Source organism: Camarhynchus parvulus, chromosome 1 (genome assembly GCF_901933205.1).
Source record: "Camarhynchus parvulus chromosome 1, STF_HiC, whole genome shotgun sequence".
Classification (NCBI taxonomy): domain Eukaryota; kingdom Metazoa; phylum Chordata; class Aves; order Passeriformes; family Thraupidae; genus Camarhynchus; species Camarhynchus parvulus.
The window spans coordinates 94,301,703-94,315,253 of NC_044571.1; the positions used below are offsets into that span (position 1 = coordinate 94,301,703).

Genomic DNA, 13,551 nt, shown 5'->3' on the forward strand with positions numbered 1-13,551 from the left:
AATCTCCAAACATAGATTCTTTCTTAAACTGAATTTCCATTTCATTTGATGGAAATAAAAATAAAACTTTTTCAGTATTCTCCAGGTTTACTCCTGCCTCATCTCAGTCTGTATAAATGGCACTTGCAAAAAGAGCAGAAACAAGACAATTTCTTTGGGCACTTGAAAAATCAATAAGTTTTTTATACTTAGACCTCTATATAGGTCTCTCTAGGGGTGTTTTTCCTCAGCTGGTGTGAGCTGAATAGTTCCAGTGAATTTAAGAGAGCCCATGGCATGTCCTCTCAGTGTGTTGAAGAGCTAAAACCCAGCCTTTCTCCTATGTAACTTATGTTAAATTTCTGGGTTTTGCAGAATTTATAATAAAGCAAGATTTGTAGGTAATTGTAATAGCATTTCAGCACTTCTGTTCAAGATCTGAACAACAGTTTGAAGGTGTAAAGGCTTATTTCACCATACCAGCTCTGTGATGCAAAATTCAGGTATTATCAGATTAAAATATCTGAGAGACAGTACTGTGTAGGTGATAGGCTCACTACACTCAGCCAAGCTCCAATTCAGATTATTAAAGCTAAGAAAAAAAGGAAAATAGAGCTCAGATGGGTTTTGAGAGATTTGTTGGAGTTTTTCAGGGATGGTTAACCAAATGGTCGAGGGATCTCTTATCCAACTGTAGAATTTGAATTGCTTAAACATTGCAAGCCATGATTTTCAGAATCATTGGAAGCTCATTTTGTAGATTCACAGAAGGTTGGAAAACACCTTTAAGACCACTGAGTCCAACCTTTAACCCAGCACTGCCAGGTTCACCACTAAACTATCTCCCTCAGAAACACATCCATGTATCTTCTAAACACTTCCAGGGAGCAAGACTCAACCACTTCCCTGGGCAACCCTTTTGGTAAAGAAATTTTTGCTAATATCCAATCTAAACCTTCCCTGGTGCAGTTTGAAGCCTTTTGCGTGTTTATTCTTTATATTAACGGAATTCTAAAATGTTTCTGCTGTATGAGTTCCCAGGTTTCTTCAAAGCTAATATTTCTGATTCCCTCAGAATCAAAGGGATTTTAATTGGGGTTTTCCTTTCAGTGCAATGAGGAATGACAAAACCTGTAAAGAAGGCAGCAGACGTAAGGTGATTTTCCAGAGCTATACAGACAGTACCTTTTCGATTCTTCAGGATGAAGATGAATATACAGAACATCTTGGCATCCTGGGACCAGTTATTCGGGCTGAAGTGGACGATGTTATCCTAGTAGGTCAATGTTTTGATTGTGTGTGCAGGATAAGATTCTTACAGTGATCTTGGAATATGGCAGAATAGAGCTAAAAATACCACAAATTTTTAAAAGATGATGGAAGGGAAACAGTTTTCAAAGCTAGAAATTGCACTGTGAACTTGTAAGCACTGTGATGTGTTTCTTAGAAACACATCTTTTTTCACTCCTGTCCACAGCAAATTAAATTCTGTTTTTCTTTATGTTTCCCAACATGAAATACTGGCTCATTGGTCTGCTGTAAAATAAGATTTAGGTTTAGTGTTAATGAAAAATGAGTTTTCTAAACTTAAAAATTAGTACATGTGTGTTCAAGATTAATATATACTTTTTGGGAAAATATATCATTTCCTCTAAAAAGTTTCTCTGGGAGAAGTGGGAAGCACCGATTTCAGCGAGAATGATACATACAGAGATCTAGAGTTACTGTATTGCAACAACTGCAACAAAGCATAAGAGGTAGACACTCCCCATTTCCCTGCTGGCAGTAACTAAGCAGCTCCAGGTATGAGGGGCAGCAGTCAATGTCCTGGGAGCCTCGATTTGGTGGAAGACAGGGAGCTAGACTCGTGATTTTTCAGAAAACTACCTGCATCAAAGGTGGAGACTCTGCATGGAGATCAAAAGCTCTCTCTGCTGGCTTTTTCATGTACAACGTAGCCTGTAATCTTTATGCAAAAGATAGTTTGACCTGGTTTGAGGTCATGGGAATGTAGTGTGGGGCGACTTTGGTTTAGGCCTGAATTTCCTGAACAGAATCTATTTTTGGTTTTTTAGGTTCATTTTAAGAATCTGGCATCCAGACCATATTCCCTTCATGCCCATGGAGTCCTCTATGAAAAGTCCTCTGAGGGAAGTGTTTATGATGATGAATCTACTGCTTGGTTTAAGGAAGATGAAGTTCAGCCAAATAACAGCTACATATATGTATGGTATGCAAACCGGCGATCGGGCCCTGTGCAGTCAGGAGCAGCTTGTCGGTCCTGGATCTACTACTCTGATTTAAACCTGGTAAGGGAATGGAAATAGAAGGGGTGGTGTTGCTGGGGTTGATCACAGAATCATAGAAGCACTTGTGTTGGGAGGCATCACCAGAGATCATCCAGTCCACTGCTGCAGCCCAAGCAGAGTCGGCTGGAGTAGTTTGTTCAGAGCCAATGTTCAGCTGGGTTTTGAATATCTCTGAATGATGCATGGCTGTAGAAGTGCAAGCTGCAGAACATGTTTTTTTGATAGCTGTCCTTTCTTTTGGGCTCGATGTTCCCACCTGACATTTAATGTCTTGCACTCAGTTAAAGCAGGACATAAAGTATGGAAGAATTTGAAGTGGGCAGCTCTGGTAAGACTGAGCAGGGAAGAGTAAAGATAGAAGGGAGCAGTAATTCTGGGACCTGCTTTAGATTTTTTGGGGCTGATGCATTCCTGCAGAATGCTATGGGGTTTTTTTTACATCTTTTGGGAAATCCACTTTTGCCTCTAATATGAGTTTATTACCTTCTAGGAGAAGGACATTCAGTCTGGTTTGATTGGGCCAATACTGATTTGTAAAAAAGGAGCTTTCAGCAAATCAAACAGCAGCAGGACATATACAAGAGACTTTTTCTTGCTTTTTATGGTCTTTGATGAAGAGAAAAGCTGGTACTTTGACAAACATTCTGGAAAGCCTTGTAATGAGAAGACACAAGAAATGCAGCAATGCCACAAATTCTATGGTACCTATTTCATTTTGCCATATGTGCAGTTTACTGAGGTAGAGGGAAAGATGTCAGGGGAAGTATCTCAGGTCCTTTGCATAAATTCCCCACATTAGTTATGTGAATTTTTTTTGTTATCCATTGTACCCATAGTAGTCATGGTTTTACATGTAAAAATTATCAGTGATGGGAAATTTGCTATTAAAATGAAGAAAGAACATATTAGACTGAAACTTTCAAAAGAAAACTTCTCTCTTGTATTCGCATATATATTCCCCTCTATTAAAAAAAGAAACAAAGAAGTCTTCTTTGCAGTAAGAAGCTAGTACTCTGACAACTTCTTGAAAGAAATTTAAAAATATTTTAATAATTTGACCAATCAGATAGTTCTGTTGAGGAATTTGAAGCAGCTGTATAACTGCCCTTCATACACCGCTCTGTGGATATAGAGGTATGTCAGTTGTGCCTGTGGAAATGGGAGCTTTAGAAAGAGTTTTGGATAGCTGTCCGTCCTTTTGGGCCTGATATTCCCATCTTACATTTAAATATTTTTGTTCTCCTGGCTGACATGTGTTGCTACCAAGCTGTGCTCAAATCTTCTGGTGAGGTCCCTGGATTTTCTGAATTGATTTACATAGACCATAAAGTGTGTTGCACTTTAAATTGGAAAAAACTGTTTTCCCCAAGTGCATTGCTTCATTAAATATGGTGCTAATTTCAATAATTACTTTCTAGCACTTTGAGACCAGTTTTGTGAGCAGTTTTCCTGACTAACAATCTTTTTTTTTTTCAGCCATTAATGGGATTACCTACAATTTGCAAGGCTTGAGGATGTATGAAGGTGAAACAGTCCGATGGCACTTGCTGAATATGGGTGGCCCAAAAGACATTCATGTTGTTCATTTTCATGGACAGACTTTCATAGAACAAGGAGAGCCAGAGCATCAGCTTGGTACATACACTCTCCTCCCAGGTAAGCATCAGAGCTAAGTTCAAAGGGGTGACCTCTGAAGTCTGTCGTTATCATACCAGTTTAAAGGTCTCTGTGTGGTGAGAGTTTGGAGATTTTAATGTCTGGGTAAGTGATACAGAACAGAAAGAAGAAATGTGAGCCCTAGGAGAATTCTTATTCTCTCTCCAGGGAGAAATAGGCTGTAAGTTTTCATTAGACTGAAGGATGAAATCCTTTGCCTCATCACTGTCAGCAGTACCAGTGTGCAATAACAGTCTTATGAAGCCTGTGTTGCCAGCTACAAGAATTCAAGGGAAAAAAAAAAGACAACAAGGAAATCAAAATAATGGGACTGGCTTGGAATACTAGGAGTTTTAGTGAACATTAGGGGTAGTTTATTCAATGTTTTATTTCCTTATTTTAAAGTAGTGCTTTGAATTGGGAAATCTACATATTTTTGTTTAAATGAGAACCAGAATTAGCTGGAATTACCTGGAGAATTGTCTGCAGCAACCAGGAATATGAGAAAAACAATGAGAACACGTCCTGTGCTTTCTAAAAGGTGCATCAAGCAACTGAAACCATACCTACTTCCTGCTCAATCCTTGGCACTCCTGGGGCATGAAGAAAGTGAGGGGAGGGCCCATACTTCTCATTTTCCCACTTCTCCTATTGGCTTCTTTACATCCTTTTCATTACTGGAACAACGCACTGGCGCAGCAGGAGTAAGAATCATAACCAGCATCACAGACTTAACATCCATGTGTTATATAATGAACACTGTTCGCTACACTGTTCAGCACTGTAGTTAATGTGCAGATATCTGTTATGTTCAGGCAACCAAGGTTTTGTGCTTTGCACCATCAGCAAAGGTTGGGTTTTGATCTGCTTCTTGATTCCAATCTCAGTCTCTATCTAGAACTAGTTTGCTAAGAAAAAAAATCATTGAGATTGTGGAAGTTACTGCTCTCATTGCAATGTGTATTTAAATTTTCTGGATTAGGTCATAGGAAGGTCTTTGGTTTAAAATTCAGCCTCACTGACATCAGCCTTGTAATGCAAATGTTTCTGATACATTTCGTTTCCTTTTTTCAAGGCGCATTTAGAACAATTGAAATGAAACCACAGAGACCTGGCTGGTGGCTTTTAGACACTGAAGTGGGGGAATACCAGCAAGCAGGAATGCAGACATCCTATTTGGTTATAGAGAAAGGTATGAACTACAGTGGTTTTTAACTGGGAAAGCCAAGCTATGAAATCTTCTCTACCCTTTCAGGATCACTAAAAATACATTTGGGAGATTGTTCTGCAAAAAAATGTAGGAAATTATCCACATTCAAGGACATGGTGGAGTGGTTACTGTAAATTTGTTCTAGAAGAAAAATTTTTAGCTTCCAGCAATGCTAGCTTTTAATTATTTAGCACACTACCTTAATTCCCTTAGCATGCTAGCTTTGAATTTGAGGTTTCCCTATAGTGACCAGTGGATTAATCTGTTGAGAGAAATTGCAGAGATTAATTTAGACTTCTCTGGAAGAAGAGTGATGTTATAGAATTACTAGATAATAATAACAATTATTATAATTAATAGTGAACTAGAATTACACAGTTGTCCTGAGTGATGTTGTCTTATATTTCACCAGAATATATATTGGAATAGTCCTCATTTTCTTTAACAACAAACTTACTGTGCTCCCTTCAGAGTGCAGGATTCCAATGGGACTGGCAAGTGGGGTTATACTCGATTCGCAGATCGATGCTTCACATCACATAGGTGAGTTTATCCCTGATAAGGTCCCTGAACACCCCCAGCAAAGTGTTGCAGTTCCGTCTTCTTTTGGCTTCTTTGATGCCTTTCAAGATCAGTTCAGCAGCAATCAGCTGTCAGGCTAAAAGTCTCTCCAGTGCTGCAAGCAGAGACAGGGAGTTCTGTTAGATAACCATCATTATTGTATTTTAAGTATCACAGGTCTGCTGTGAGTGTCACAAGATTGAAAGTCAGGGAGTGCTCTGTCTGTGGCCTGCTGGGTGATCAGGAACAAATCCAGCATTCTTTTTGTCCCTTGGATTCCCTGCTTGAAAATAACACCAAGCATTCAAAAAGCTTTTGAGATTTCAGTGTGGTATGAGATACGAAAGGACAAAATATATCTGTTATGAAAGACTTGGGAACCCTGGCATCCAGAGCAATTACAGAGTCCTTAATTTGTCAAGTTTATCTGTGGTACAAAAGTGGGATCATTACTTAGAGACTTTTCTTCGCATTTTACATGGACAGTGTCAAATCAAGGCGTACAAGTTACACACACATGCATCCTTTCCCTTGAAATAAAAAATAAGTTACTTATTTTGTAAAACCCAATTTTTTGTGGATTTGATTTTCTTTCTTTGTTTCCTCATAGAGTGTTATGAAGGCTTGAAAGCTGTAATATATATTTTGTAACATATATTCTATACCAGTTTTTAACGTGAAAACCTTGTTATGCAGAGGGGAGCTCTCTCCCATGAATGTAGAGCACATTTTGTATCTGATCCTGCTGGGGGCCAAAACTTGTTTAGCAAACTCTAGACCCTGGTTCCAAATTAACAGACAGTATATTACATAAAAGGTTATTATTTTAGTAATTTTGCTAACTTTAGAGGTTTGCAGGGTACAGATACTGACCATGTCCAAATTAGCCTAGATTATGGTTTTTGATCTCTTGTTTGTATTTTTTCCTTTTTTTTTTCCTTATCCTTTGGGTAGGGGTTGGAAATGGCGCGCTCAAAGCTAATAACAGCCTCAGTTTATGTTTTTTAAATGCCTCTTAAAATTCTTCCTTTAATCGTATTTTCTGTCTAGACTATTGGGAACCTAAGTTAGCCCGATTAAATAATTATGGAACATACAATGCTTGGAGTACTACAGTGGAGGAAGAACTGCCTTGGATCCAGGTAAAGTGCAACATCATTGAGTTATGATTTTCCTACAGCTTATTTTAGAAGGTCAAGCTGCTCTTGTCACTGAGAAGGCTGTTGGAGAAGACAGAAAGATGTGGCAAGATTGTTGATGCCATGAAATGTTCTTCTTCCCTGGGGTAACTCAGTGTCTGCTGCTGTTAAGGCTCATTGACTGGACAGTTACCCTCACAATTTAAGATTGTAACCATTTTGTAGGTAAATGGAGTAATTTTTTCTACTAATTTATTTTTCCCTTGTCTGTCTAACAGTACATATTTGTAGGTTTGTGCTTAAGTGATCATTTAACGTGTAATATCCTCAAGCCTTTGTTCACATAGTTTTTTGCTTAGTTTGTATGTTGCTGTCCCACTTGACAGAGCTCAGTTGCCTTCACTTAGGGAAACTAAGCTTAAAATTATGGCTTCAAGCTCTGTATCATTCAATCACCTCACTTTTGTGGTTTTTTCTGTCACCCCCGTGACTTTTGCACTACACAGGCAGTTTGCGCCCAAATTTGGGGAGAATAGCTGATTTCTTATAAATCTCATTAAAATTGGTTGGAAGACAAGAGAGACTCAAGTTCAGCAGGTGGCTGTTGTGTTTGACTTGCCAACATTTGACATACTGGAAAGTTAGTGAAAGTGGAGTAGGGGGAGAACCTTGGGAGATCTGATGTAAAATTGGAAATATCACTGGGAAGAGAAAGAATTTAACAGGGGCCTGTGATGGTGGGAAGCTGAAGTTACTGCAGTGAAGCATGCAGAGAAGAGATGTGGAGAGCATGTCCCAAAGAATGAGTTCCACTGCTGTCAGGCACACCTTCCAGATTTGTTTTTATGTGCTAAGTGCTTAGATATGGTATCAGCAGGAATGGTGGCTTTTCAGCACTTCAGAATGTCATATGCCTTTCTGCAGCTTAAGTATCCAAAATTAGAGGTAGCTTCTAAAAGTGTCAGCCTTTAATTTCTCTGTGCTCCTTGACCTATCTGTAAAATGGGGCAGGGGGGCGGAATTGTGCCTACCACAAACACACAGATATTTTTGAGGTGCCTTTGTGTGCAGTGCTGAACCCTGTAAAATGGCCTCTGAAATCAAATGCACATGCAAAACCACAAATGAAATGAGAGAGCATTCATTTGATGGATCTCTGATAGATACTCTGGTATCTGTTTTTCCTTTAGAGAAGGTTAGGGCTATGCATATTAAAATGCTGAAGAATTATATGGGTTTTGCTGTACATTATTGACTTTATAAACACTCTTTGCTGTTCCTAGGTGGACTTTCGAAGACAAGTTTTGCTCACTGGGATACAGACACAGGGAGCCAAGCAGTTTTTTAAGTCCTTGTACATCCAGAAGTATTTTCTTGTTTACAGCAAAGACAAACGGGCATGGAACACCTTCAAAGGAGACAGCTCGCCAACAGGAAAGGTCTGTTTGTGCCATGGGGCTTGCAACAACCTAGGCAGCATCACTGAGGGATACAGTGAGTCTTATTTAATGTTAGGAAAGAGTGGAAAAAATTATGGCCTTTGGAGCCTTAATAGGTACACCTGGAAGCCCCAAAGGGCATTTACCAAACTAATGAAATTCAGACTAGAAGACAAATAGTAAGGTGAGACACTAGCTGGACTGGGGTTTGGATTGGCCTTGTGACCTTGACTGTGTGGAGTCTGGTTTTCTCACAGGCATCTCTCCCTACTGTTATTTCCTAAGCCCATGGCAGCTTTTTTGAAGAAAGCAGGAAGCTGAACTAAAAATCAGGCCTTTACCTCATTTGGGATTAGATTCTGCTTCTCATCCCTTCCTTTGATCTGTCCCAGCAGCTGAATGTTGAACTGTCTGATTTGCCTGCAGAAGGCCTGTGTGGTGAGTGTGGTTGTATGCTGAAAGGTTCATCTTACACCCGCCAGCTCCAGCCCTATCTATTACAGCTGCCTTCAATTTACACTGAGGTTTCTGTGGTACAACTCCCACATTGAAAGCCTCTTGTCTTTTACCTCTTTGCTCATGCAATTTTATAGACTTACATTAAAAAAAGGTTGCTTATTTAAACTGAGGCCTTCAGACACTTCCAAATATGCTAAGATGGGACCATGAGATATTTCAAGTGGCCCTGAACATAGGGTGTGCTATCACTGTGGATGGGGCTAAGGGCATAAAAAAGACTACATTTGTAACAGAGCAGGCTTTCAGCATCCAAATTTGTGTTTGCATTAAATTAAGTATGTGTGATTTTTTTCTTTCTTTTAAACAGATTTTTGATGGTAATTCCAATGCCTATGACATAAAAGAGAACATCATTGATCCCCCTATTATTGCTAGGTACATCAGACTCTACCCCACTGAGGTCTACAACAGGCCTACTCTTCGCATGGAGCTTCTGGGCTGTGAAGTAGATGGTAAGAATTGGTCAACTGCTTCCATTCTGGCAAATGTTTTGCCTAATACTCAAAATGAAGCTTCAACTGTGGGTCTTCTCCATTCCAACATTGTTGCTTTTGCTGTGGCCACTTGAGTGCACTGGAGATGACACAGTGCTCCTCTCAACAGGCTGCTCTTTGCCACTTGGAATGGAAAGTGGAGAGATCAAGAATACCCAGATAACAGCCTCATCTACAAAGACATCCTGGTTTAACACATGGGATGCTTCACTTGCTCGTCTCAATCAGAATGGAAAGATGAATGCCTGGCGAGCCAAGGTAACAAGAGAACAACAGTGAAGGCAAGGGCAGCTGGTTAATAAATTGGTGCTGCCTGTATGTTCATGCTGCTTCCTGCATGCTCTGTCCAGTGCTGAGTGTGATTGGTCACTTCACAACCGTTCTTTGGGAAGAGCACCACTCAACTCTTCAGCAGAAATTTGTTGAGCCTCTGGCAACAGCAGTGAAATACTTTGAGAGATGGATGCCCTCCTCTGGGCCACAGTCTGTGGGAATAGCCTGTTTAATTTCAGGAGATTAGTGCAATTTGAATATTTGTCTCAAAGGAGTTTAAGAAACCCATTCTGGGTTGGCTTATAGGCAGTGCAGCCTAGTGGATCTGGGGGTGAGTGACCTTCAGCAAGTCATGTGAGCTTTTGTGTCTTTGAAATGGAGCTGCATTTCTTCTCAAAGCACCTTGAGATTTGATCAAAGCTGCTCTTTTGTATAAGCATTGGGTATTATTTAACAGTATTATTTAACACTGGAGGTAAATCTCTGTTATATTTCATTATGTATTGGAAATTAAAGCATAAATCTTCAGACTCCAAACATACTACCTGTAGTAATGAAGTTAATTATATAGGTCACTAAAAATGCTTGTGACTTCCCTCAGCTTTATTCTTCTGGACTTCTTTGATACAGTTTTGATGCATTTTGATACAGCTTTAACTACCTGTAAATATGATTTTCACTTAAGCAAATACAGACATTTACATATTTGCTAATTCACAAACTTTCATATCACTTGTAGTTTAACAACAACCAACAGTGGCTACAAATCGATCTCCTCACAGTTAAGAAGATCACTGCTATTGCTACGCAGGGGGTCACATCCATGTCAGCTGAAAACTTTGTGAAAACTTATATTCTTCTGTACAGCAATGAAGGCTTCGAGTGGAAATCCTACACAGAGGGTTCAAGCTCAATGCCAAAGGTATCACTGTCAGCTCAGGCAATTGAATTATTTTGTTGTTTCAAATTGAATTGAATTGTTTGGTTTTAGGTGCTGAACACAGTCAAGGCTTAAAGGCAGCATGCCCAGCCAAATTGATATTCTCACTGGACTGTAAAGTGCTAGGGAGCGGGGGTTGCTACAGATAATGTCACAGTATCCATCTGATTTTGGTGATCATGATTAATCATAATAAAAGGAATGAACACTGTATCTGCAGAGAATGCAGCCAATATTGTGATAAAAGGAGCTGACACTGTTTGTGAAGGAGAGCATTTAGTTTGAATGCACAAGGACATTTAATTTGAGTGAATAATGGATTCCCCAGGGCCTCTTTTATTTTTTTTTTTCTGCCCTGACTTTTTAAGTGAAATTAATGTTAGTAAGCAGTATTGCTATAGCAGAGCTGGGGAACTTCAGGTACCCACAGAGCAGACACAATACTTTGTCTTTTTTCCTGTATTACCTTACACCAACCTAATCCACAAAGGCAGTTGGCAGTGGTGAAATAAGGGGAGTTTGGGGGTTTGGTCAATTAAAAATTAGAATGGCAAATTTTCTGGTGTGGATGGAAACAGAGGCTGTTTAATCCATTCAGACTCAGCTATTGCTGGCCTGAACTACTTTTAACCCAGCACATTAGGAAGAGACTTGTTGTGGTCTTGTTTAAAACCAGAAATGAGCCAGTCCATCTACCCTGGGTGTGACTAATACAATGGCTGGGAACTGTTGGAAAGAGAAAATGCAGGGTTTTTTTCAAATGCCACCTTTTAACTAATTGTGTTTGTGTATTTGCAGGTTTTCCTGGGTAATGCAAACAGCAATGAGCATGTCAAGAATTTTTTTAACCCACCCATTCTGTCCAGGTTCATCCGCATTGTTCCAAAAACATGGTACCGTGGGATTGCCCTTCGGGTAGAACTCTATGGCTGTGATTTTGGTGGGGGTCTGGCTGCAAAAAGGACTGATGAGTCTGGGAGCTCTTAACCTGCCAGGAGTCATCGTGCAGAACAGCCTGTTTGTTAAGAAACCCTCACGCTTAGTAGTTTGGATGTGTGCTTCGTCAAAGGAACATAATATTTTACCAGCAGGATTGAGAGATTTCTCTGGCAGGTGTTTCATTCCTACAAATACACACTTTAGAAAACAGCTTATTTTCTCTGGGAAAATCTCTTTTCAGCTTCTTTTCTCTGGAAGAAATAGTAGTCCCTTCTGATTAGCATTATCACTTCTTCATTATAACCAGTACTCTGTCTTACTTTTTACTTAATTTTAAGTCCTAAATCCCTAGGAATGGAGACTCTGGCCTTGATCCTGAGCCCTGACTATCTCCATTTTGAAATGCTTTTGTAGCACAGATGAGGAATAGAAAGCTTATAGCAGGTGGATGTTCTCCATACATAAGGCTGAGAGGGAAAACCAGTGCTGATCTGGAGATATGGTGCTGCATTCCAGCAGTGCTTTGGTGAGAAATGATTGTAGGGGTGGCCTCTCCTCCACGTGTCTTTCACCTACGCTGTGGCAAAGACAGGACATGTCTCAGCATTAAGGTATGTGCAGCCCCTTCTCAGAGAATGTATGCTGGCATTGTTGGTTTGGTTCTTGCATACCCAGCACACCTGAATGGTGTGGATTTCACAGAATTCATCTTCAGTGCCCTGGAAAGAGAAAACGGGGTCAGCAGTGCCTTTCCATCCCAGAAACAAGAAGGGAAGTGATTTAACCTGGCAGGTGATTCAACAGCAATGGGAGAACCAAAATGAGAATTCAGAATTCCTGATGCTCAGTCCCATGTACACTTTTAGACTGTTGGGACAGGGAGCTCCCTTGATGAGGAAGGCTTTGAGAACTGCAGCTGTTCAGTGACAATACAGCCTGGGGGTGGCAGAGGAGGATTAGATGAAACTGGGTTACAGAAACAGCTGCATCTTCTCTTACAATTTAACAGCAATTTTCACTAATGGAAATACTCTTGTGCTTAGGTTTTACATGGATATTTCCCAGGATAACTACATCTGAAAATAGATACACAGTCCATAAACTCATTATTCCAGCAGAATTTTAACTAAGCTTTCAGTAGTGTTCTGGACTTCTATCCTGTAAATTCTTTATTTACAGCACTTCACTTATCACACTAGGTACCATTCAGCAGGCTGGATTTTTAATGTAATTTGTCTTTGAACCTTGAATGGTGTTAGCCAGTTTCATTTCAGTAGTTTTTCATTTCTTCCTCTTACAGAGCATGCATTTTAAAGAGAAGATATAGAACAGGAATGAAAAAAGTGTAAAAAACTAAACAAATATTCTATTTTTTTCTTTTTTTTTACTATGTCACAAACTGTTGTAATTTTCCACTGGAAAATAAAGCTAATATTGTTGCATGAAAGGCATCAAAATTTTGTTTTGCATATTTGCCTCTACAGTAGTAACTCTGGTAATAGTGAAAGTTTGCAACAGGAAAGTAAAATTTTCAGTGCCAATTAGAATTAACTTCAAATGGTGAAACAGTGTAATTCCTTCATCTTTAAAGGTTGGTTTCTTAGTATTTTGTAATTATGCTTAATTTATTTTTGTTTGACACCACCATGAAATTGCAACACAAGCCATATTCACTAAAAAAAAAGAAAGACAGGTAAACTTTGGAATGAGGTTTTACCTTGGAAAACAGTCAATAAATGCTTGCTAACTTCAGCAGAACCAAGTTTTTATGTGATAACTGTGAAATTGTTTTTTAGAAGGCAGTGATCTTTAATGTTCTAAATAAGTAATTAGTTCTTTATATATACATATATACACACACACACATGTCTAATTCTGTGTAAAGTTACATAACTGCAAAACTGATTGCAGGAGCATGATTCAGTCCATCTGCATCAATTTTACAAGTTGAAGATTCTGCTTCAGCTCACTAATGAACAGTACTTTTGTTAGCTGGGGTCAGATGTCCTGCTTGCATTTCCTCCCCAGCCCCTTGTCCATGCCCAGCCTGAGCAGAGAGGCCTTGACACCGGGCAGACACTGTTCAGTGCCAC

General features: G+C 39.5%; 1 protein-coding gene across 2 annotated transcripts in view; it reads left to right on the plus strand.

Moving 5' to 3' along the window:
* The window catches only part of F5 (coagulation factor V), a 40,391-nt gene extending 27,245 nt beyond the window's left edge, over positions 1 to 13,146 (plus strand). For both annotated transcript variants that reach the window (XM_030970026.1, XM_030970096.1), the window contains 12 exons: positions 1,090 to 1,255; positions 2,055 to 2,288; positions 2,779 to 2,989; positions 3,765 to 3,944; positions 5,020 to 5,136; positions 5,626 to 5,697; positions 6,766 to 6,857; positions 8,138 to 8,293; positions 9,120 to 9,264; positions 9,416 to 9,564; positions 10,319 to 10,501; positions 11,318 to 13,146. In XM_030970026.1, the coding sequence (XP_030825886.1) occupies positions 1,090 to 1,255; positions 2,055 to 2,288; positions 2,779 to 2,989; positions 3,765 to 3,944; positions 5,020 to 5,136; positions 5,626 to 5,697; positions 6,766 to 6,857; positions 8,138 to 8,293; positions 9,120 to 9,264; positions 9,416 to 9,564; positions 10,319 to 10,501; positions 11,318 to 11,506 (1,894 nt within the window). In that variant the 3' untranslated portion in view covers positions 11,507 to 13,146. The remainder of the gene's footprint in view (positions 1 to 1,089; positions 1,256 to 2,054; positions 2,289 to 2,778; positions 2,990 to 3,764; positions 3,945 to 5,019; positions 5,137 to 5,625; positions 5,698 to 6,765; positions 6,858 to 8,137; positions 8,294 to 9,119; positions 9,265 to 9,415; positions 9,565 to 10,318; positions 10,502 to 11,317) is intronic.
* Positions 13,147 to 13,551: the final 405 nt, after the last annotated feature.